Source organism: Leopardus geoffroyi, chromosome A1 (assembly GCF_018350155.1).
Source record: "Leopardus geoffroyi isolate Oge1 chromosome A1, O.geoffroyi_Oge1_pat1.0, whole genome shotgun sequence".
In the NCBI taxonomy this organism is placed as follows: domain Eukaryota; kingdom Metazoa; phylum Chordata; class Mammalia; order Carnivora; family Felidae; genus Leopardus; species Leopardus geoffroyi.
This window is the reverse complement of record NC_059326.1, coordinates 67,579,747-67,606,016: the sequence shown is the minus strand read 5'-3', so window position 1 is coordinate 67,606,016 and position 26,270 is coordinate 67,579,747. Positions and strand designations below refer to the sequence as shown.

Here is a 26,270-nt window from a genome sequence, read left to right as displayed (position 1 = left end):
TCAGGCGAAGTTGGAAGAGAGACTTCTCCAAAAGACTAAAAATGAAGCAAAAGCAAGAAAATGATTTGACCATAAATATTTTTATTAAATGTGAAAATACATGGGCATAAAAATAGTACCCATATTTGCAGACATATCTGAGACCCATTTCAATTAATTTTCAGTTTCTTTATTAAAACACTAACTTGGGATGGATTAAGTTACTTAGTCTTGTCTCACTCAAAACCAGCTATAGCCTTATAGGAGTAATATTTTAACTTCTCAAACATCTCCAGGATCCACCTCCTCCACACTCTTTCCTTCCCCTGCAGGCAGGAGGGGCCGACCACAGACGAGTGCAACAAAACCTGTTACTTATACACAAGGCCACGCAGTGGCTAATCTGACTCTTAAATCATTCAGCAAATGAGATCATCCATTAAAAAAAAAAAATCCCCACCTATTAACATCATTTGCAATTACAGCATAGACTCTGCTAACAAAAGGAATGATCTGATTTAGGGTAAGGATGTTATTTGTGGACAAATGAGCATTTGTCTTCCTCCTTCCTTTACAAATACGGAAAAATCACTACGTTCAACGAGGCTGCGTGAACTTTTCTAGGTGCCACCGCTGACGTGTACTCTGAAAATGTCTGTAAGGCCCGTCACTGTGACCTCTGGGCTTTAAGGCAGGCGGCTCAAACACAACCTGACCGAGGAATCACTTTTAATGGAAGTCTCTTACGCATTTTTTTCATGGTAAATGTCACAACTGCTGACCAATTTCATGCCTTTAAAGGTGTAATCTTTCATTTTCCACCATGAATAGGAAATGCTGCCAATTTCAAATTGTGATTCTATGAACTTTTTCCCTACTTGGTTATCAGCATTTTTCTCTTAAAAAAAAAAAAAAAAAAAAGTAGATTTTACATTCCATTATCAGAGTCCCCAAAAGTTCTGCTTTCATACTGATATTTAAGATACATTTTTAACACTGACTAAAGTTTTAAAGTTAGCATGACGTTCATCCAATTCACAGTAAACTATTGAGGTTGTCCTCCATTTTTCATTTATCCATGGGAAGAAAGCACAAACTTTCAAAACTGGGCACTAAATTAGTTTATTCTCTTTTAGGACCTTTCTCGCGTTTCTAGGTTGCTGTGCTCGTTCCCGGCTGCTGTGGAAGGCAAGGTGTCCACAGTGTACAGACAAGTGAGACTTCGCTTCTGGAGCTTACTGAGGAGGGAGGGAGGACCTTAATACAGCTAAGGCTTGGCACCTCTCTGGCTTTACTTTTCCAGAAAGAGCCATCATGGTGACCAGGCACCTGCAGGCCCCAGAGACAAAAGCCTAGAGAGTGGCACATGGAAGGAGCCCCAAAACAAGTGCCTTTTCAGTCCGTGCGATGACCTCACCCATCGGGCCAGCAGGAGGAGCGACTTTCCCTCGATGGCCCGGAGGACTGTCTGCCCTGACAGGCGGTGGCCTCTGACACCCAGCAGGGCTGGACTTGCAGCTCATTATTTTGTCACTGAGCCCTCTCTGTGGCACTGGCACATGGCACCATAGCTTCTCTCCTCTGTTCACTGAAGACGAGCAAGTAACTGCACATTTCAGCTACGCCGACTAGACTGAATCCACGGGAAAGGTTTAGGCGCAGGAACGACGGTTACTGCAAGTAGAGAAAACGCGAGCCACTGTCCGGGCAGCTTGGACAGTCCGTGGGGTAATGGCGCCGGGGATGCATCTCCCGCGGCCCAGCCCTCCACCGTACTGACTCCCTCGGGCTCCTTCTAGACCTTTTCTCTGAATGGAAAGGCAAGTGATTGGACATTTCCTTGTTCTGACTCTGCATGAAAATTCTTACTTCAAAAGTAGGTAGAGGCCATTGCTAGATTGCAAAACGGTCAGTGACGACAGACACCAAAGAACCAGACTGGAAAAAATATTGCTGACACAGTGGAGTAATGAGATTACTAAGATTAAAGAATAAGCAAAATTGAATTTCCCTTAGAAATCATCTTCACACTGGCTTGCATTTTAAGATACTAAAAAGAAAGGAAAGCTGCAAACTGTTCCCTAATTTTCCAAATGCACTGTTAAGTTTATTGGTAAGAAATAGACTTCTAAGTAGATGTAAAAAAGCACATATATGTTTTGCTTAACTCAACTATGTGATTTTTGTCTCTCAAATTTTCTTCACGTACGTTGCAGGGTGACCATGGAAGGAAACGCTCTGTGCTTGGCTGCTGTGGTCAGGACGCTTCCCACCACTGAAATTAAAATGCCTGACTTCATAAAAACAATATATTAGAGACCCATACTCGTCAAAATGCTCTGAGGCAAAAAACAAAAACCTTTCCAGAATGAAGGTAATCATTCTTATCTAAAGTAATTCTCTTAGATTTTAAATGCAGCATCAATAGTTCCATAAATATTTAATGCTCTTGATTAAAATAATACTTTTTAGGGAAAAAATTATCCAGTACACAAAGACTGAATACCTTAATTTCTTAAAAGGTAAGAAGACAGAATCCCAAGAAGAGATGCCATCTTGATGATGGAAATACAGCCAGAGCTGACTAGATTTGTAAATGTGTATTTTTCCTGGCAGGAGAACAGCAGACGCATCGAGGTCCGGGCAAGGGGTGGGTCTACAGTTTAACTGCTGCCTCAACAGTCCCATGTGGGAGTGACTGCAACCCCAGAGGGTTGGCCAGGCAGTCAGAGAAGCTGCCCCACCACCCTGATTACAAGTGGGGCACACGGCATTCTCTCTGTCAACTGAGCAACTTGACAGTTCCAAGCCAATCCTGTTACAGGAAATTCTGTTTAACTCACAACTTCAGCTATTAAAGTATTTCATTCCGCACCTCAGTTCTATTTTAGGTAACACCACTGCTGTATTACCCATTCTCCTTTAGTTAATTTGTTTCATATTAAACAAAAGGGCCCATGGATTTTTATAATCAATTCTGTTTCAGTGGTCTTCAGTGTTCTCTTGCAGGTACTGGACATAAGATGCACGCTTAATACCCATCCAAAGTCTGTACCTGGCGATGTCAGCTACCACTGGGCAGCAGGCTTTCTAAAAAGCGGGTTCCGTCCCTCCCTCAGTGCCAGCCGTGCTCACGCCAGCAGAGGTGCAAGTGCGCGTGCATTCACGAGGTTCTGTAATTTCACAGGTATCTGCAAGCAAAGGGACTGACCAAAATCTAAGCCAAGGTGTCCCTAGGACCGCACAGCTCAAAATGGTAATATCCTAAGAATACTAAAACTTAACCTGCTCTCCCAAAAACTACAGCTCCCCGTCCTTGTGCAGGCACTGATGGGCTATGCGAGGCTGTGAAGAAGAATGTCTACCGCTCCGGTGAGAAAACTTATGTGAGCGCTTGCACAGGCACACCTCCCTCAGACCCTCTTCCAGAGGCTCAAACATTTACATGAGCTGCTCTGTCAGAAATAGAACGAGTCTTCGCCTCTCTGCCTTCTCAGACCCATCAACCTCCAGTCTAAAATGGGTAAGAACGGATTTTTCCTATTAAAACAACTCTTTGGTCATGGACAAACTAAGAGATTTGAATTTTTTTTTTTTTTTTTTTTCCATTAGGATCCCGGGACAAGGTTTCTTTCTTTTTAATCTTTAAAAAAATTAAGGAAGAAGAGCAGAAAAACAGCTGGTTTAATTGAAGTGGAATTTAAATCTAAAAGGTCCGCCTGAGCTGAAGGGGTTAAACCCCTGCCATGAGTTCCAGCTTCTGTGGAAAGGGTTGCCTCCACCTCCTTGTTGGCTCTCTGCGTCCAGGGGATCTTCTCCATCATCAAATTTCTTCCTCATTTCTACAAGAAAGAAACCAGAAAATGAAGACCCAGGTATTAACTAAGGCCTGGGGAGGGGGAAGGGAGCATCACAGGATTCCTGGCTTCTCTCTTATCAAATCAGTCATGCCTGACACACAGATCCCGGCTCCCCCATTCCTGCCCAGCTCACAGGTTTGGTCTCAGGAGAAACAGCCTAGAGAAGAAATACCGGTCACAGAAAAAGGGTTGAGGTTCAGGGCTGGAAATGGGTATTCCTTGAAATTCAGGCCCCCTGAATGTTCTCTCCTCACAAGAAGCTACCCAAGGAAATTCTCTGGAAAAAAATAATTGCAAAGAAAGAGACCTCCAAAAGTCACACCCCTATGATCAAAGAGCCACGTCACCGTCCTCACCCCAGTAACACAGTCTCAACAGCTTTCCACGCCTCACTCTTAAGTCCAAACAGAACTAAGGTTCCCTGCTGTGCAGCACAGGAGGCTGCCCTCACTGCTGTACCTCTCAGTCCCGAGGAGGGTCTGACGAGACAGAGGCTAATGCAGGCAAACGGGAGAAAGGAATCCTGCAGGTGGCAGGAGAGCAAGTGACTACACTCAGACTAGAAAAAACTATTCATCCCTAAAATAAGAACAGGGGCTAAGAAAAAGGAACAGAACCAAAAGAACTCCTAAGCATCAAGAAAAGAACTGCATTTGTAGGTACTTTGTGACAATTGGCCCCAACTCCATTGGTTGGCTCCCTGCCATCCTTAGTGCTCAGCAGCAGGGTCGTCTCCCCATATGCCCACCACCCCCCCCCCACCCCCCGCCGAAGATTCCCAGCTCCCAGTCCACTGTGGCCCCCCCACCTGTCCACTGTGCCAGCTGAAGACAGACCATTTGAGAATGTTGCTGGCACTCGTTTGCTGAGTGAAAAGATGGACTATCCTGCTGTGCTCATTAACTCCATTTCCACCTCCCTTACAGGATTATAAATGCAAATAGAGGGCCATACAGCTTTGATTCCATAGCAGGAACAGATGTTCAAAAAAGATTTGCCAAGGAGGGCACCTGGTTGGCTTAGTTGGTTAAGTGTCCAACTTCAGCCCAGGTCATGTAGGTTCGAGCCCCATGTCAGGTTCTGTGCTGACAGTGTGGGGCCTGCTTGGATTCTCTCTCTCTCTCTCTCTCTCTCTCTCCCCCAAATAAATACACTTTAAAAATTAAAAAAAAAAAAAAAAAAAAAAAAATTGCCAAATGGGCATAAATCTTGAGTCCCTTCTATTTTTGATGAATTTGTCTAGCTCAAGTCATAGCTTCTACTCCTACTGACATGGAAAGGCACAAAAAAGCAATAAGTATTAGCTTAACATTAAATTCCCTCTGGAAATGTCTAAGCATTGTTCAGTATTACCTAATTTCTTCATTTTCTCTCTCGTTTTCCAGGCCATTTTAGCATATGATAAAAACATTCCAGCAACCAGTAAATCTAATGAACATTTGATTCAGGACAAGGTTCCTGGGCTAGGTATACACCTCCCACCCTCATTGCCCGCCCCCCCTCCCCTCCAAGGCATTCTGGTTTCCTAATCGAGCTCCTAGAAGTTTGGTATAAAGAATTCATCAGTGATCCGGGAAGGTGGAAGGAACCTAAGACATCCCCCTCACTGGTGTAAATCTGAGGCTCAAAAAGCTCTAAGAACTTTGGCAGTAGAGCTAAGAGTCAAATCAGGCCTTCTGATTCCAAGCTTGTTGGTCTTTCCACTGAGCCAGACAGAAGGGCCCTGAGTCTGACGGGGGCAGGCATGACATCTGGACTTCTGAAACTGCAAAGCGGGGGACCCAGTGGTCCCCAGCTCCTACGGGGTGGCCCTGAGCAGCCCGCCTGTCCCCCCGTGTGACCCTGTCTCCAAGTCAGCAAAGGAACGGAGCTAGAAGTCTGCGCATCGCAGACTCGGCCATTTCAGAAGAACAGAAAATGCTAAGGACAAACAATACCTGGGTCAGAGAGGACCTCTTTAGCAGCCGCTATGTCAATGAACTTTTTCTCAGCTTTTTTCTTTTCTTCTTCATTCTGGAAGTTATCCGGGTGCCACTGCAATGCTAATTTTCGGTATGCTTTAATGATTTCTTGCTTTTTGGCGTTTCTGAGAAGTATGAAAATAAATAATCATTAGTTAAGCAGTGCCCAACACAGCCACAAAAAACTAAAAGACAGTTATGATCCCGCCGGCAAGTTAGCAACCTGGTTCTTCTAATCGTGCCCATGGTGTCACAGGCTGAACATTAAATATCCAGACTGGATGATCATTAAAGCTGGTCAGGCTTCCTCTGATACTTGTTCCCTAAGATCAGAATCTCACTGGGGAGAAATTACTTTTGATCTTTGCAGTGTTCCCTTTAAAAAAAAAAATCACACAGATGTGTTTTTAAGCTTTCTGAATTTCCAGCCTACCATGATACAAATCTTGGCATTAAAAGAGATACTCTGAGTCTGAAACCCACTTTCTATTTTGCATCTGGTTAGCTTACTTAACAAAGGTTCAACTTTTGATAAAAGATTGATGGTTCCTTCTTCAGGGAAAGTGGGTCTGACATTACCCAGCTTTTGTAGATCTCAGTGTGTATAAGTTAATTCTCAAAAGTGCCACTTTATTTTTAGGCCTAGAGTTTTCTTTCCCCCTCTCTCCCTCCTGTCCTCACAAAAGAAAGCTCACTCCTACCTCCTTACCCTTCCTAAATAATCTAGGGTAGGATCTATTCATGCTACAGTGTCATACCTTTGTCACCAACTACTAATTCCCTATCACTGCAGTACTAGTTGCTATCAAAGAAATCTGCCTGTAACAAAATAGCTTCACTATGTTAAAGATGGTTAGGTTTAATCCATGACTGAAATTACATAAAGAAAGCAATGTATCAGAGAAAAAAGGAAGAGCAATGATAAGCTTTAAAACAGTTGATTTATGTAAATTTTAAATTAATAACTCACCTTTTTACTCCCAAAATTTTATAATAATCTCGTTTCTGTGACTGTTTCAGTAGCCTCTGTGCCTTCTCTAGACCTTCCCGAATCTGCTGATCATTTTCATTGTGTTCCTGAGCAGTTTCATAATCCTGAATAGCTGTCAAATTATGTTTAAGATAATGCTGTTAAAGGTAATGCAATTTGTAACCTCTACTTATCCAGTAAGATTGATACTAAAATCACTATCCTGACCCTTTACTCTCGTGCAATTACTGCTTAAGAGCCTAAGAAGTTATAGTAGTGATTTTGTTAGCAAACTTATGAAAGGCATAGCATAATTAAGGCTGAATTTAGGTAGCTTTTTACTCCCACTCAATCACTGCTATTTGTTTACTTGCCCACCCTCCCACATTACCTTCACCACATCTTTGAGGTATTTTAATGCCCATACTTTATACAAAGCAGTCTTAACCATCACTAAGATTGAAGTGATTGTTACAAAGGAAAATAAGACCATGGCAAAGAAAATCTGCACAGTCAGCTATGGGTCCACAGTTCAGAAGAATCAGAGGCTTATAAAGGGAGCCCAAGAGGAACCATCAGCAACCAGAATGTCTGTGTCACCCAGGAGTTTCAACAGGAGCTGTTACAAACCTGATGTTTTTTAAAGTATGAATCAAAGCAAAACAACACACACTGACTGTCCCAGTTTGGGAAGTCTGATAACAATCCACATTATGTCTTTTATCTCATTTTCAAATACTTTAATATCTAGAACACAAAGCATCTGGATATCTAAGTCACCCAGAAAAGAGCCAACATAGCCAGCTTGAAACTGTTATCCTTAGAAGGGCCTGCTGGTAAGGCTGGTCCTGGCTGACCTCTCAAAAGACGGGCTGCAGGAGTGTTCCCACCACTCCCTGGTAAGAATGGCTCACCGTGCCTAATGTCTGTACAAACAATGTGGTTTATGCTAAACATCTTCTTTCCTTCTGGGAGTCTGGAATTTGGATAGGGGGTGGGCAGAAGGTGCCTACCTGACCAGCCTCAAATAAACACCCTGGGTGGTGGCTCTACCAAACTTCCCCAGTAGGCAACACTTCACACGTCTTGAGGAATTAGCTTGTCCTACAATTTCACAGAGAAAGACTCTTGGAATCCTCTACCTGGTTTCCTCTGGAATTTGCACCATATGCCTTTTCTCTTTGCTGATACTACTTTGTATCCTTTCACTAGGTTAAATCTTAGCCCGAGTACATCTGTATGCTGAGTCTCATGTGTCCTCCTACCCAATCATCAAATCTAGGAGCGGCCTTGAGAAGCTCCAATACAAGTCTTCCTTATTGTTCTCCCTGGACAGACATCTCAAATAATGGACTGCTGAATGCAAATTCTAGTTTTTATGGAAGTGCAATGCACTGTGGGAAAAGACCTCTCTCTTGATGACATGCCTGAGCATTGGTCTTGGCAACAGCTGATCCTGGAAGGGAGTAGGAAGGCCGATCATCCTTCCTTCTGACATAGTGCTGGAAGGTCAAGAGCAGCCTAATGCCCTGTCACAACAATGCCTATGTCATTCACCTCACTTCGACTCATCCTGCAGGCATTTCATCATCTCATATCATCACAGGAACAAGGGTGAGTACAGGACAATGAGGTATTTCTAGAGACCACATTTACATAACTTTTATGACAGTATTTTGTTATAATTATTCCGTTTTATTATTCATTAATACTATTGTATTATTGTTTATTATCACTGTGCCTAATTAATAAGTGAAGCTTGATCATGGATATGTATGTATAGGAAAAAACAGTATATATAGGGTTCAGTACTATCTGCAGTTTTGGGCATACACTGGGGGACTTGGAAGGTATCCCCTGCATAAGGGACAGTTACTGTCATAAGCCTGCACTCCATAGAAAATGCACCCATGCCACCTTTGGCCCGTCGGGGGGTATGTTTAAATTTTTATCCTAATTCCTACCTCAGTGCATTAGTATTGTGTATTAATATGAAACATTATTACAGTCACCCAATCCACAATGACAACATAAAATACCTTTCCAATTTAGTACACAAAACCATCATAAATAGTAGTGAGGGTTAACTTTACAATTAATACCCATAGCACTTGATGCCACAATCTAGTAAGGAAATGTACTTTGAACGAACTTAATACAAAATGTTTCGATATATGCCATTTTGCTATTAATGCAAACTCTACATTTTAAACATGTTTTAATTCTTAAATGTTCAGACTGTCTCCTTCGAAGCAGTCTTCTATCTTTTATTAAAACTTAAGGTAGGCACATTTATAAAATTATATAGGTTGTTTCCTACATTCACATGATTACAGGTAGGTAATTTAATTAGAAACTTACTATAGGTGATGTTAAAACTTCCCATGGACATTATATTTATTCCGATTCCACACTCTAAGGAGGAATCTTCAAAAAAATAAAAGTAACACCCAATTATGTTTATCCCATACTGTCATTAAGCATCCGTGAAAAGCAGAATAAGCCAGAAATATTCAGGCCCTGAATAAACCGTCTATTACATATCAGCCAACTCATTTTCTATCCTCTGAATCTAAAAAATCTTCCCAAATCCTTTTTCTGCCAGTCCCCCCAGTCGATTCCTAGGGAACAAAGCAAACTAGACCAAGCAGGCAGACAGAGGAGGGCACATCCCTTCCATCCCACTCTTCCACAGAAATGACACACACAAAAATAATAGAATCATGGCAGCACCAAAAACAGCAGCAGACCAGAAACTTTCAGAAATTTCTGAAAGAAAGGTTTATTCATTATTACCATGATCCCATTTGATTCCTGCGTGTAGAGAACCCCAGTGCAAGCAGAGGCCCTCGCAGACGTGGGAGCCATTGTGTTTGGCCAAGGATCCTCAGTTCAGCATTCAGCAAGCAGGGGCAGCTTACACAACCACCAGGACAGCTCGGGAGAGAACTGAGGGATGTCTGGGCGGGCTCTCCCTGTGAGTGTGCAGCCGCCACTGCTGCATTCGCCCCACCAGGGCCCAAGAATCAGTCTCTGAACCGAACAGAAGATGCGCACGTGGCGCAGCCCCCGATGTGGCTGTGGGAACGAGGAAGAGTGGCAGAACCAAGCCCACGGACACTCCAGATCTCTACAACAGACCTGGACTAAACAAGGACAAGAACTCCACCCAATAAGTAAAATGATTAATTTCCTGTTCATTTTGGCAACTGGGCCAGATGGCAAGCGCCACAGAGGAAGTCTCCCTGCGAACAGTCCCACCCACTTAAAGCCTGCTTTAAGCTCCCCAGTGCAGAAGCAGCATTTCAAAGACAGATGTGCACAGCTGCAAAAGACTCCCTCTTTCAGTCCTTCAGTCCACTAGCAAATCCCAAAAACTATGTCCAGAATTTACCTGCTTCTCACCATTTCTCCAATGACACATATGCAGTCCACCGTTAATACACCTGAACAGCTGTTTCCGGCTTCCACCCTTATCCCCCTAAAAGTCTATTCTCAGTACAGGAACCTAGAGAGCCTCTAAAAGAGAACATCAGACCCCAATATAAATATGCCCATGGACACCAACCATCTCCTCCAGGATATCATGCAAAACAATCAAAGTGTACAAGGCCTGCTAAAATTAGCTAATATCAGCCATGAATCCAAGATGAGAGGGGGAAGCAATAGTGAGAAAGCCCAAAAACAAAAACTTTCTAGGAGTATGGGCTCACCCTAAAGTGACAACCTATATCCTTTGCATATTATGAGAACCATGAAATCCAAAGCCAGACAGAGTGGAGATAAAGCAAAGACCTTACTCAGGAAAAGACAGAAAAAAGAGAATACGAGAAGAGAAAATAGCCCTGAGCAGCACATCTCAGAAAACCCCAGCAACTAGCAACTATGTGCTCTCTGAAGGTGAGGGCTCACCCTCAAGTGTAAAAGATATACCCCTTTGGTAGCAAAGGAAGTGGGCAGAGGGGCAGCAGGGCTGGCAGCTGATGACCTGGACACAGTTTGGTTCAGAGAAGCAGAGAGGGCAGAGCTATGTAGAAAGGCCATTTTAGCAGGAGGCAGAATGTCTGTGGAAACAGTGAAGCAGAGAGGACTGCAATTGCTAAGTACAGAAGGCTACCCTGTCCCCAGCACTCCCTTATACACACACACACACACCAAAGGACTTGCCCACAAATAGCTAGGGCAGGATAATTCATTTTAATGGTACAGCATCGGGGTGCCTGGGTGACTCAGTCAGTTAAGTGCCTGACTCTTGGTTTCAGCTCAGGTCATGGTCTCACACTTCCTAGGTTCGAGCCCCATGTCAGGCTCCATGCTGATAGCTTGGAGCCTGCTTGGGATCCTCTCTCTCTCTCTGCCCCTCCCCTGCTCATGCGCTCGCTCTCTCTCTCTCTCTCAAAATAGATTTTTAAGAAAATGGTATAGCATCAATTCAAGGACAGTTTTTAAATAGAGACAGGAAAAGAGCACCAAGACTTACCTGATGAACACACATCAGAACAGTAGCCAAACACATGAGAATTCTGAGCAAACATGCCATGAATTTTTAGAACTTATCCAATCACCTCTTGTAAGGGTAATCACAAAGCAGAATAAGAACTCAGCAAAGAGAGAGTGAGACAAAGAGGAGACAAACATGTGAGTAGTCAATACTCAAGAAGATCACAACTATCGTAGAATTACAGATGAAATGAGAAGGAGCACCAGAAGCAGCATCATATGGAAAAAAATAAGTATCTAACAAAATGAAATGGAAATAAAGAGTTTAAGAAGACTAGAGAAAAAACAGCAGCTATACCTGACAAGCAAAGGGAATACAACCTACACATAATTAGATCTCAGAAGGAGAAAACCAAACCAGTAGAACAAAACAATTCAAATATTTTTTAAATTTTTTTCAAGTTTATTTATTATTGAGAGACACAGAGTGTGAGCAGGGGAGGGATAGAGAGAGGGGGAGACACAGAATCCGAAGCAGGCTCCAGGCTCTGAGCTGTCAGCACAGAGCCCAACACGGGGCTCGAACTCACAAACTGCGAGATCATGACCTGAGCTGAAGTTGGTCACCTAACCAACTGAACCACCCAGGCGCCCCCAGATTAAATTTAAGACATTTTCAATCTGTAAATTCATTTGTTATTTCAGGAAAGGGCACACTAGGTGTCAGGGCAAACTGGATGGTAACAGTAAAGAGGGAGACCTATGCTGGCTAGTCTAATTATGCATTTGAAAGATGAGGGCTCTTTGAACCTGGCCCCAGATTTTCCAGAGCAATATTCTGTGCCAGGGGACAATGGAACAATAACTTCAAGATACAGAAAAAGTGTGAGCAAAGGATTTTCTTATCTAACCAAACCATCCTTTTAAGAATAAAGATACAAACGTAAAAGAAATGAGAAAATAAATTTTCCTAGGAACCCCTCGAGGATGAACTCACCAAGGAGAAAGCTAGAGAAACCACAACCAAAGGAGGGATGAAGAAGAAAAAGAACTGGTAAGTCAAAAGGCTTAGTTCTTGGCAAAAATCAATACATCTCTCTAACCTAATCGGGAAAAGAAAGCAGGATCAAAACGAAAAATAAGAAATAAGTGACAATAAGATAGAAGAAATTAAAATAATGAGACTACTTTGCTAAATTTGAAAACTCAAATGAGTAACACAAACTGATCCTAAAAGAAAAACTAAACAGAACAATTTTCACAGGGAAATAAAGCCACAGGCTTTCCACAGAGATATGGAACTGAAAAGGAAAATTTCCAAATAATTGCAAAAAACTACCCTAATTGATAGTTTGCTATATATAAAAATCTGGGGTAAAAAATAATTCTTCCTCTGAGTTTTTTGAGAATACTGAAATACTCCTTTCTGGACTTGGCAGGAGGGGATATGAGACAGGAAGCGGTGTTCACGAGCAGAATTTAGCAGTCACAGATAAGAAAGTTTGCAACCTTCACAACAGGTAATTAAAGATCTTGAAAACTCTCCTCTCTCAGCAATTGATGGGAAAACTAACATAAACATTACACACAACAACTGCAAATACACATTATTTTCAAGTTCACACAGAACAGTCAGCAAAAACAGACACCATACTGGACTAAAAGACAGGTCTACATAAATTTAAAAGGAAGGAAATCACATGAAGTATGTACAGTGACCACATAAAATTAATAAGATACCACCAAACATTTCAAAATTAAAAAAAAATCCAAATAATCCATGTGTCAAAAAAGAAGGGAATTAGAATACATTTCAAACCAAATGATAATGAAAACAAAATATGAGACGTACAGCTTTAAATGCTTATATTGAAGGGCACCTGGGTGGCTCAGTCGGTTGGGCATCCAACTTTGGCTCAGGCCATGATCTCACAGTCCGTGAGTTTGAGCCCCGCGTCAGGCTCTGTGCTGACAGCTCAGAGCCTGGAGCCTGCTTTGGATTCTGTGTCTCCCTCTCTTTCTGCTCCTCCCCTACTCATGCGCTGTCTCTCTCTCTGTCTCAAAAATAAAAACATTAAAAATTTAAATGCTTATACTGAAGGAAAAAAGAGAGAGAGAGACCTAAAATCAGTGGCAATTCAACCACAAAAAGCCAGAAAAGCACAAAGTAAACCCAAAATAAGTCAAAGGAAGGAAACAAAGAAGAAATCAATGAAATAAAGGAAAATCATAGAAAACATTAATAAATCCCTAAAGTTGTTGCCTTTAAAAGACCAATAAATTTGACCAAACTCAAGCTATATTAAGAAGGAAAAAAAGAATTACAAAACTATCAGTATTAGAAGTTAAAGAGGGGCGCCTAGGTGGCTCAGTGGGTTAAGCATCCGACTTCTACTCAGGTCATGATCTCATGGTTTGTGAATTCAAGCCCCACATCGGGCTCTGTGCTGACAGCTCAGAGCCTGGATCCTGCTTCAGATTCCGTGTCTCCCTCTCTGCCCACTTGCGCTCATGCACACTCTCTCAAAAATAAACATTAAAAAAAAGAGGACATACGATATGGTTCTATTAATATGAAGATCTAGAATTGGAAAAACTAAATGAGGAAAATCAGGACAAGGGCTGCCTGAGCAGTGGATCGGGACTGATTGGTAAGGGACAAGAAGAAAATGTAATGTTCTGCATCTTGATAGGAGTTTGCGTTTGACACTCTCTTTAACCAAAATTTTAGTCAGGCTCCTCTGAGACCTCTTTCTAAGGGCCTGACCTTGGGTTTTCCTCTTGGTTGTTATAGAATCCAGTTTGAGCAAGAATCCTGCTAAGTCAGTTTAGCTAACATCTCCCTGATTGGTATCTGACCAAATTTGAATTTGTATCTGATCAATTTTCTCATTTCCTACCCTGGCCTGCCATCAGCAAGAATCCAGTTGAGTCCATCTAGCAAGAATCCCCCCCCCCTTTCCATGATGTTTCCTCTTGGTAATTTTCCATCCAGTGACCCCCACAATGCTCCTTGGTTATAAATCCCCACTTGTCCTTGTTGGTGTCAGAGTTGAACCCAGTCTCCCCCTCACTGCAAGACCCCACATTGCAGTAGTGGTCCCTACACCTATGGTGATTAGCCACTCCCCTTCACAAGAATAAAGCCTTCCTTAAGGTCTTTAACAAGTGTCACAAATAATTTTCTTTTTAATAGATGACATGGGTATCAGAACTCAGGATTGGTCTAAAACTACTCTCCCTCAATAAGGAATAAAAAGGAAAACAGTAAACAAATTCTAGTTAATGATATGCCAGTTGAAGTATTTGGGGAAAAGTAAACTAAAGTCTACATTGTTTTGAAATGCATCTAAAAAAGATGAACTGACAGAAAAATAGAGGGATAGGCAGATTAAATATGACAAAACATAATAAAATATTAACTTCAGAATCTAGATAGTGAGGACATGAGTGCTTACTGTAAAATTCTTTCTACTTCTTTCTGTATTTGAATTTTCTCATAATCGCATGTAAGGGGGAATGTTTCCCTGCTTTGAGACTGTCCTAATAAAGACAATGGAAATCATAAATTTTCTACCACCTTGTTTTCTACATATTCATTCTTAAGACAACGACCTTATCCAAGAACTCTTATAATATAGCCTCATCATGTAAGAAAACAGTGAGCTATTTCTGATATTATTAAAGTCAAACTCCATGCATGTAACTACTTCCTACAGTAGACTGCATTCCAACATTAGACTGAGGGCAAGCTCAACCATTACATTTTAGGCTGATTTCAATAGTGTAGAGGTTTAATTCTGTACACTGGGACTTCCTCTAGGAAGTCCATAACATGGACATAACATGGCCTGCACACTAACTGAAGCTATATATCAATGTGCTGTATACATAGGTGTTGAATTTTTCACTTGGAAAAGAGATAGTGTCAACAGTAAAATACAAAGAGAGAATTTCAGTTTGTCAGACTATGAAATTCTAAATCCTGCACTATAATTTCTCTATCAATAGTCAGGAGATCTCACCAACTGTATTTAAGCCCTGGAGTAGACAGACATAAATATAGGCCTTGTTCCATGTACTTAGTCTGTCTCTATTGTAACATGATAAATACTTGGGTTTGTTTTTATTTCTCTTAAAGAAGTCACTTCAATATTTGAGGTCACACAAAAACCTATCAAATGTCTTTCTTCCCCCTATCCAAACTTCCCCTCTGTCCAGTCAGATGTGCCTGTCACCAGTGGAAAAGCAAAGGACCCTATCATTCTCCTGCCCCTGGACTTCTGTTCCAGCTACATCTCCAACACCTGGTGTCTGTCCCAATTTTTTTCCTTAATATTTTTTCCAATACTTTAAGCTTTTGATCATTTGGAAATTAGCTTGTAACGTATCTTTTTCTGCCGCATAATGCTGCTGAACTACTGTAAATATTTCCATTTCTCCATCTCCTATTAAGCTCATGGATTCCTTGGTATTTCCTAGAGGAAGTCCCAGTGTTGCCAAGATACAAGTGGTACCATGTTTTGCCCAGTAATATATGATATGCAGATGTGCTAAATCTAAGCTGATTGGTAAATGTGCTAATCCCCACAGAGCAGGGAGCTTCGTAGTCTCCCCTGTAACCATGCACTTTTATTTTTCTCAGTAATCTCTATACCCAACATGGGGCTCAAACTCATGACCCTAAAAGCAAGAGTTGGAGGCTCTACCAAATGAGCCAGCCAGGCGCCCCTGAAACCATGCACTTTTAAAAAGAAAAGAAGGGGCTATGGCTAAGCAGTCTGTATGTAAATAAAAATGGAGGCCAGACTTAGAGTTCATGAATTTATAACCAAAGGACTTAAGCAATCCACATATACAGCATCTTACACTAGTTGTCTTTGCAAAGGACTAAGCCATTTTCTAGGCTAACAACCTGCTTCCAACTCCTTAGGTGAAGCTAAGGGAGATGCACCTATTTCAAGACGTGGAAGGTTCAAAAATACCTGCTTTCAAGATTCTGACTACGTGGGCCCACAGTTATATGACTAGCATCATCAGAACAGATGACCCTTGAACAATGTCGGGGTTAGGGCACTGACCCCCTACACAAAAGAAAATCTGCATATAGTTGTTGATTCCCCAAAAACTTAACTAATAGTAGCCAGTGCTGACCGGAAGCCTCAACCATAACATGAACAGTGGATTAACACAGATTTTGTATATATATTATACATTGTATTGTTACAATAAGGTAAGCTAAAGAACAAAATTTAAATCCTAGGAAAGAAAAAATACATTTATACTACTGTACTGTATTTATCAAAATAAATGTACATGTAAGTGAACCCATGCAGTTCAAACCCATGTTGTTCAAGGGTCAACTGTATACAAGCAGCTTCCAACTTACAAAGCTAACTTTAGGTATGATCTTAAATACAACCAATCTCTTCCCTTCCTTCTCCCCATATATTAGGAGCCAGGGAATCTGGCCAATGACCTCAAAAAAAAAGCAGCAGCCATGACAAATATGATCCACTCTCAGTCCTTCCTGACTCAGGATGAGCCCTGTAGCTCTATACCTGCCCCTAACACTGCCTAACATGTAAGTGGTGGCACAGGCACTTGCTTATATCATAAGGAATAGAAATCTATCCGTGTTTTATGTAAATATCCTAAAATTAGCCACTGTTCCTCAAATACTACTGTACTGGGGGGCATAAGAGCACTGAAGCAAGGAGGTGGTATAAATCTTGAACACAGAATATTTTTGTGGAAGATGGTGAGCCTAGAGAGTGTCATGAGATAGTGTCCCAGGATAAGCAAGAGGACACAAGAATCTGTACACAGGACATCAAAGACAAACTTTATCTATTTTACAATTTTGCCCAGGCCAGCTCTTTATCTAGAAAAAGTACTACTCAGCTCCTTTTCTTAGAATTTTGGATATCCATAGTAATACCAGAACACCTGTGTCAAATGGAGTTAATGCAGCAGTCACAGATTGGACCTAGAAGCTAGGCATCCCATACAACTGTTTATAGAGAGAAGTCAATGCAAGGTCCAAACAACTGTCCTGAAAATGAATATAATGGAAACGATGTACCAAAAAACATAGGAGGAGTGTTCTGGAGTCTGAGAGGTCTCTTGGAGTTGGGGCTTTCCTGGTCTTTGGGGTGAGGGTAACAAGATGACCTGGAACTGTGGCTTCTGCCAGTGATCCTCTCCCCGTCTGATGGTGGAGAAACACCATGGGCAAGAACGAGGTTCCCAGTGTAGGAAAGTCTTTGGCTTGGGGTTACAGAATACTTGCCCTGGCACCTAGCCAGCACGCTGTGAGGAAGCCCAGGCCACATGCAGAAGGTACAGGCAGGTGCTCTAGCCACCAGCCCCAGCTAAGGACTCTGCCAACAGCCAGCATCAACCTCCAGCCACGTGACTAGATAAGGCTTCAGATAACTCCAACCACTATCTTTGGAGTTTTCCAGCTGAGGCCACAAACTGTCCTGTCATTTCGTGTGGTTGCACAACAATGTGAACGTACTCGTACCTTAAAAACAGCTAAAGATGCTGGAGACAGCAGGAGTAAGAGAACCCTAGGCTTGCCTCATCCCACAAATACAACTACATAACTATGAAGTCATCCTCAATACCCCCAAAATCCATCTGAAGACAGGAAAAACAAACTCCACAACTAAGAGTGGAGAAGAGGCCACCTCAAAAGAGGCAGGAAGTGCAAAGACACTCTTTGGGAGAAAAACAGATTGTGGCCACTGTGGTGGGGACACTGCTGGAGTCATAGAGAAGGGCAAAAGACAGAGTACCACACAGAGGAGCACGCAGGGAAAATAAATCACCATAGCAATTGGCTAGGAAAGTGAGAGGACCCAAATTTTGCAGGTTCTTACAACCAGCGGGGCTTACAGCCTACAATTTTAGGGTCAGCGTGATTGGCTCTGGGAGAACTTAGAGCACATTGTACTGCTCTTGGAGAAAAGGCTGGGCAAACAGCCTGCGGACATACAGGGTGGAAACAGCAATTGGAAGAGCACCAGGGGCACACAGTGGGAGGTTAGCTGCTCATTTCAGAGTGTGTCCCCGAGAAGCAGCATTCAAACATAGGCCCCCTCTGGGAACAAAGGAACCGGTCAGCACCATTTCCCTGCCCTGCCCCTGAGCATAAGCACAGAGCCCGGACGCTCACTACCTAACTTGCTTACACCAAGCTCCCCTTCCCCCCACACACCAGAAGAACTGCCCTTCCCAGTCAGGCCCACTTCAGTCCCAGTGTGACTGGCACCCTCCCCCAGACAAGCCCAAACCCCTTCTGACACCTCATCTCCCCATCCAGGAGTTTTCCAAGGCCTCCGTTCCAGCGGCAGCGACAACACGTCACATTTCACAAGCCGACCAGAGCACAACTAGTTAGAACTCAACACGTTCAGGCCAGGGATCAAGCAGTGTCCACAACAGGCAAAGAAAGGCTCTGGAGATGACCAGCCTGAAGGATAAAGCAGCAGGGGCACAAGGGGCAGCAGGGCACATGCAGTACACACTGGAGACGCTCCTGGAAGAGCCAGGCCTTGGGGAACAGGGGACACTACAGAGCACTACAGGGCCTCTTCTTCATAAAGCCATCACCCTCAAGAACAGGAGATAGTTGCCTTTCCTAGCACACAGAAGTAGGCACAGAGACTTAGACACAATGACAAGATAGAAGAATTAGTCCCAAATGAAAGAATAGGACAAGGCCATTGCCAGAGATCTAAAGCAAAACGGATATAAGTAACATGCCTGGTGGAGGGAGACTTTAAGGATAATCACTGGACTTTGGAAAAGAGTGGAGAACATGAGTGAAACAACAGAGATAAAGAATAACATAGCAGAGATAAAGGGCTCAATAAATTAAATGAGAAACACACTTGATGAAATGAACAGCAGGCTGGAAGAAGCAGAGGAATGAATTAATGACCTAGAAGACAAGAACGGAAAGTGATCTAGTTGAACACAAAAGAGAGTAAAAAGAATTATGCAAAATGAGAATAGACCTAGGGAACTCATGACTCCATCAAATGTAGTAACACAAACATAATAACATTCAGGGGTACCGGGGTGGCCCAGTTGGTTAAGCGTCCGACTCTGGATTTTGGCTCAAGTCATGACCTCACAGTTTGTGAGATCGACCCCACATCAGGCTCTGTGCTGACAACTCAGAGCCTAGAGTCTGCTTCAGATTCTGTCTCCATCTCTCTGCCCCTCCCCCACTTGTGTTCTTTCTCTGTGTCTCTCAAAAATAAACAAACATTGGGGCTCCTCGGTGGCTCAGTCGGTTAAGCGTCAGACTTTGGCTCAGGTCATGATTTCACAGTTCGTGGGTTCAAGCCCAGCGTCAGGCTCTATACTGACAGCTCAGAGTCTGGAGCCTGCTTCGGATTCTGTGTCTCCCTCTCTCTCTCTGCCCCTCCCCCACTCATGCTCTGTCTCTCTCAAAAATAAACATTTAAAAAAATTTTAAATAAACATTAAAATATTAAAAAATAAATAAAAACCTTCTGCACAGCAAAAGGAAACAATCAACAAAACTAAAAGGCAACCTACAAAATTGGAGACGATATCTGTAAATGACATATCTAATAGAGGGTATATAAAGAACTTGTAAAACTCAACACCCAAAAAACAAATAATCCAATTTAAAAATGGACAAGGGGCCAGGATGGCAGAGCAGCATGGAAGGTTTTTTCTTGCCTCTCTTGTCCCTGAAATGCAGCTAAGATCGACACCAAAACATCTTGTACACCTAGAACACTGAATTGAGGATTAACACAGCAATGTGCACAATGTGAACCACAGAACTCAGCAAGTATGTAGTGCAGAGAGGTTAACTAGGGGAGGGAGAAGCCATGGAGGGTAAGGAGCTATTTTTGTTTGTGTCAAGAGGACGGAGACAGGGAGGAGAGTACAGGAAAAGCACTTCCCCTGAGAGCAAGTGGGGAGAAAGAGAAAAAGTGGAAATACCCACAAGTGACTGAACAAGAAAGGGAGAAAGGAGAGAGTTTAAATAACATTGACTCTATAGGGAGTGCAGAGTCTGAAACCCTGCAGCTCAATATCTGGCAGAGCTCTGGTGGGAAGGACGAATCCCCAGGAGAGAGAATGAGGTCTGAGAGGTCCTTGGACCACAGGGGGAGAGGTGGTTCCCCTGCTGGGAGGACACTGGGTAGAGGCTGTGCAGCCTCACCACAGGCAAAGGTCCCAGCAGACCCTGGACAACAGCCACGTTCACTGGTGTTGGAAGAAGGACATTAAGGGTGAAACCTGGTGCCAGATGCATGTTGTGATTTACCATAATCCCTGAAACCCTGCTGCTACACGATCACGTGAACTTTTTCTGGGGTTTTTCTGGGGTGGGCCAAAACCCAGTTGCAGTCTTGGGGTATCTGCAGTAGCGCAGTCGCCCCAACGTTCCTGGGGGTGGGCCGGCACCCAGCCATTCCTCAGTAAGACCCTCCCCCAGAGGGTCTGAGCAGGTCAACACTGCAGGGCCCTCAGAAGTGAGGGGTTTGGAAACAGCCCCATTTGAGATAAAACTCGGAAGGGACATGCCACCTGGCTGATGGGTTCGTCACGTACAGTGTAGAAGAGGGGAGTGAACACAAGCCACAGAAAAAGTTGGGATGCTAGACTGCGGGTTGACGAGAGCAGAGTTTTTTTTGTTTTTGTTTTTTTTTAAACTTTTTTTTTCAACGTTTATTTATTTTTGGGACAGAGAGAGACAGAGCATGAACGGGGGAGGGGCAGAGAGAGAGGGAGACACAGAATCGGAAACAGGCTCCAGGCTCCGAGCCATCAGCCCAGAGCCCAACGCGGGGCTCGAACTCACGGACCGCGAGATCGTGACCTGGCTGAAGTCGGACGCTTAACCGACTGCGCCACCCAGGCGCCCCTATGAGAGCAGAGTTCTGATGCTAGAGACTGGGTAGCTGGGTGAAGCCATTTTCACCCCTCCTGCACATGCGCATACATGCCTACACACGCCACAGTGATCCACCCCAGTAATTAAGCAGCACCATCTAGTGGAAAACAAGGTGTTACACCAAGCCCTGTCCAACTGGGCTAACTGCTCTAGAGGAACACAAGTCTCTCCACCTGCTTAGTTTATGGACTCTAAAGTGCTTTGTAGTTTGACTTCTAGCAGAAACTGGATATAATTTCAATTGTATTTCATTCTGTTCACTGGTCCGTGTATTCAATTTATTTTCCCTTTTTCTTTTCTTATTCTTGAATACAGAAAGATAAATCTATTTTTATTTTTTTTTATAAAAAATATTTTTCTACTGTATTTATTTTTGTAAATTTTTTAAATTCTACTTTATTTTCATCATTTCATTCTATTTTATTGTATTCATTTTTTATATTTTCAAATGTTTTCCTTTTTTTTTCTTCTTTCCCTTTTTTCTCTATTCTATCAAGGTTCTTAAAACAACCACATGAAAACACACCTAGGATCTAGCATCCTTTATTTGATTTTTTTGTGTGTTGTTTTCAATTTTTTAATTTTAATTTTGCTTTTTACTTTACTAATTATTTTCCTTCCTTCAAAACGACAACACAAAGGAATTCACCCCAAAAGAAAGAACAGGAAGAAATGACAGCCAGGGACTTAACACAGATACAAGCATGATGTCTGAACCAGAATTTAGAATCACGATAATAAAAATACTAGCTGGGGTGGAAACAAGCATAGAATTCCTTTTTTCAGAAATAAAAGAAGTAAAATCCAGTCAGGTCAAAATTTAAAAATGCCATAACTGAGATACAATCTCAAATAGGTGCCACAGCGGCAAAGATGGATGAAGCAGAGCAGGAATTCAGCAATACAGAGGACAAAGTTATGGACAAACTGATAAAGCAGAAGACAAGAGAGACACTAAGGCAAAACCACACGATTTAAGAATTAGAAAACTCAGTGACTCATTAAAAAGGAATAACATCCGAATCATAGGGGTCCCATAAGATGAAGAGAGAGAAAAAGGGGTAGAAGGTTTATGTGAGCAAATCATAGTGGAAAACTTTCCTAACCAAGGAACGACACAGACATCAAAATCCAGGAAGCACAGAAAACTCCCATTAGACTCAACAAAAACTGACCATCAGCAAGGACTATCATAGTCAAATTCACAAAATATTCAGGCAAGGAAAGAATCATGAAAGCAGCAAGGGAAAAAAAGCCCTTAACCTATGAGGGAAGACAGATCAGGTTTGCAGCAGACCCATCCACAGAAACATGGCAGGCTAGAAAGGAGAGGCAGGATATATTCAATGTGCTGAATTAGAAAAATATGCAGCCAAGAATTCCTTATCCAACAAAGTTGTCACTCAAAATAGAAGGAAAGATAAAAAGTTTCCCAGACAAACAAAAACTAGTGGAGTTCATGACCACTAAACCAGACCTGAAATTTTAAGGTGGACTCTGAGAAAAGAAAAAAAACAGAAAAACAAAAACAAAAAAGTCCAAAAGCAATAAAGACTAGAAAGGACCAGAGAACACAACCAGAAACTCCAACTCTACAGGCAACATTATGGCAATAAATTTGTATCTTTAAGTACTCACTCTAAATGTCAATGGACTAAATGCCCCAATCAAAAGACACAGGGTAACAGAATGGATAAGAAAATAAGATCCATCTATATGCTGTTTACAAGAGACCCATTTTACACCTAAGGACACCCTCAGATTGAACATAAGGGGATGGAGAACCATATCATGCTAATAGTCACCAAAAGAAAGCCAGAGTATCCATACTTACATCAAACAACTAGATTTTTTAAAATAAAGACTGTAATAAGAGATGAAGAAGGGAAATGTATCATAATTAAGGGGTCTATCCACCAAGAAGACTTAACAATTGTAAACATTTACGCTCCAAACGTGGAGCACCCAAATACATAAATCAATTAATAACAAACATACAGAAACTCATGGATAGTAATACCACAATAGTAGGGAACTTCAACACCCCACTTACAACGATAGACAGATCATGTAACAGAAAATCAACAAGGAAACAATGGCTTTGAACGACACACTGGACCAGATGGATATTCAGAACATTTCATCCTAAAGCAGAATACACACTCTTCTAGAGTACACATGGGACATTCTCCAGAGCCGATCACATACTGGGACACAAATCAGCCCTCAAGAAGTACAAAAAGATTGAGATCATACCATGCATATTTTCAGACCACAACACTATGAAACTCGAAATCAACCACAGGAAAAAATTTGGAAAGACAATAAATACTTGGAGACTAAAGAACATCCTACTAAAGAATAAATGGGCTAACCAAGAAGTAAAAGAGGAAATTAAAAAGTACATGGAAGCCAATGAAAATGGTAACACCACAGTCCAAAACCTCTGGAATGCAGCAAAAGTGGTCATATGAGGGAAATATATAGCAATCCAGGCCTTCCTAAAGAAGGAAGAAAGGTCTCAGATACACAACCTAACCTTTCACATTAAAGAGTTGGAAAAACAGCAAAAAAACAAAAAAAAGAACAAAAACAACAACAAAAAGAACAGATCAATGAAACCAGGAGCTGGTTCTTTGAAATAATTAACAAAATTTATAAACTCCTAGCCAGTTTGATCAAAAAGAAAAGGGAAAGGACCCAAATAAATAAAATCAAGAATGAAAGAGAAGAGATCACAACCAACACTGTGGAAATACAAACAAAAATAAGAGAATATTATCAGCAATTATATGCCAATAAATTGGGCAAGCTGGAAGAAATGGACAAATTCCTAGAAACATATAAACTACCAAAACTGAAAGAAATCGAAAATTTGAACAGACCCCTAACCAGTAATCGAAAATCTCCCAAAAAACAAGAGTCCAGGGCTGGATGGCTTTCTAGGGGAATTCTACCAAACATTTAAAGAGGAGTTAATATCTATTCTTTTGAAGCTGTTCCAAAAATAGAAATGGAAGGAAAACTTCCAAACTCATTCTATGAAGCCAGCATTAGCGTGATTCCAAACCAGACAAGGACCCCACTGAAAAGAACTACAGACCAATTTCCCTAACGAACATGGATGCAAAATTCCTCAACAAGATACTAACCAACTGAATCCAACAATACATTAAAAGAATTATTCACCACAACCAAGTGGGATTTATACCTGGGATATAGGGTTGGTTCAATATCTGCAACTCAATCAGTGTGATACATCACATCAATAAAAGAAAGAAAAAAAACCACATGAACCTCTCAATAGAGTCAGAGAAAGCATTTAACAAAATACAGCATCCTTTCTTGATTAAAGAAAAAAAACCCTCAAGAAAGTAGGGATAGAAGGATCATATCTCAAGATCATAAAAGCCATATATGAAAGACCAACTGCTAATATCATCCTCAATGGGGAAGCTTTCCTCCTAAGGCCGGGAACACAACAGGGATGCCCACTCTCACCACTGTTACTCAACACAGTATTGGAAGCCCGAGTCTCATAAGTCAGACAACACAAAGGAAAAAATGGCATCCAAATCAGCAAGGAGAGGGTCAAACTTTCAGTCTTTGCAGACACCATGATACTCTATATGGAAAACCCTAAAGATTCCACCAAAAAACTGCTAGAACTGATCCATGAATTCAGCAAAGTCTCAGGATATAAAATCAATGCACAGAAATCAGCTGCATTCCTATACAGCAACAATGTAGCAACAGAAACAGAAAACAAGCAATTGATCCCATTTACAACTGCACCAAAAACCATAACCTAGGAATAAACCTAACCAAACAGGTAAAAATCCATACACTGACAACTATAGAAAGCTTATGAAAGAAACTGAAGAAGACACACACACAAAAAAAGGAAAAATATTCCATGCTCATGGATTGGAAGAACAAATATTATTGTTAAAATATCAATACTACCCAAAGCAATCTACATATTCAATGAAATCCCTATCAAAATAACACCAGCATTCTTCACAGAGCTAGAACAAACAATCCTAAAATTTGTATGGAACCAGAAAAGATCCCAAATAGCCAAAGCAAACCTGAAAAAGAAAACCAAAGCTGGATGCATCACAATCCCAAACTTCAAGATGTATTACAAAGCTGTAATCATCAAGACAGTATGGTACTGGCACAAAAACAGACACTCAGATCAATGGAACAGAATAGAGAATCCAGAAATGGACCCACAAATGTATGGCCAACCAATCCTTGACAAAGCGGAAAAGAATATCCAATGGATTAAAGACAGTCTCTTCAGCAAGTGGTGCTGGGAAAACTGCACAGCGACATGCAGAAAAATGAACCTGGACCACTTTCTTACACCATACATAAAAATAAACTCAAAATGGATGAAAGACCTCAATGTAAGACAGGAAGCCATCAAAACCCTCGAGGAGAAAGCAGGCAAAAACCTCTTTGATCTTGGCCACAGCAACTTCTTACTCAACACATCACCGGAGGCAAGAGAAACAAAAGCAAAAATGAACTATTGGGACCTCATCAAAAAAAAGCTTCTGCACAGCAAAGGAAACATTCAGCAAAACTGAAGGCAGCCAACAGAATGGGAGAAGATATACACAAATGACATATCAGATAAAGGGTTAGTATTCGAAATCTATAAATAACTTTTCAAACTCAACATCCAAAAAACATAATCCAGTGAAGAAATGGGCAAAAGACATGAATAGACACTTTTCCAAAGAAGACATCCAGATGGCTAACAGATACATGAAAAGATGCTCAACATCACTCATCATCAGGAAAATACAAATCAAAACCACACTGAAATACCACCTCACACCTGTCAGAATGGCTAACATTAACAACTCAAGCAACAACAGATGTTGGCGAGGATGCAGAAAAAAATGATCTCTTTTGCTGATGGAAATACAAACTGGTGCAGCCACTCTGGAAAACAGTATGGAGGTTCCTCAAAAAATTAAAAATAGAACTACCCTACAACCCAGCAATTGCACTGCTAGGTATTTATCCAAGGGATACAGGTATGCTGTTTCAAAGGGGCATATGCACCCCAATGTTTATAGCAGCACTGTTAA

General features: G+C 41.7%; 1 protein-coding gene and 1 long non-coding RNA gene across 2 annotated transcripts in view; one reads left to right on the top strand and one right to left on the bottom strand.

The window, feature by feature from the left end:
* Window positions 1-61: 61 nt before the first annotated feature.
* DNAJC3 (DnaJ heat shock protein family (Hsp40) member C3) overlaps window positions 62-26,270 on the bottom strand; it is a 97,341-nt gene continuing 71,132 nt past the window's right edge. The window contains exons 10-12 of the mRNA XM_045480892.1: window positions 6,771-6,903; window positions 5,777-5,925; window positions 62-3,821 (exon numbers count right to left, since the gene is read on the bottom strand). Coding sequence (XP_045336848.1) covers window positions 3,664-3,821; window positions 5,777-5,925; window positions 6,771-6,903 — 440 coding nt within the window. The 3' untranslated portion in view covers window positions 62-3,663. The remainder of the gene's footprint in view (window positions 3,822-5,776; window positions 5,926-6,770; window positions 6,904-26,270) is intronic.
* LOC123599356 lies at window positions 7,501-9,874 on the top strand. Its single transcript, XR_006713110.1, has 3 exons — window positions 7,501-7,669; window positions 7,983-8,384; window positions 9,595-9,874. It is a non-coding gene; the product is annotated as an uncharacterized LOC123599356 (long non-coding RNA).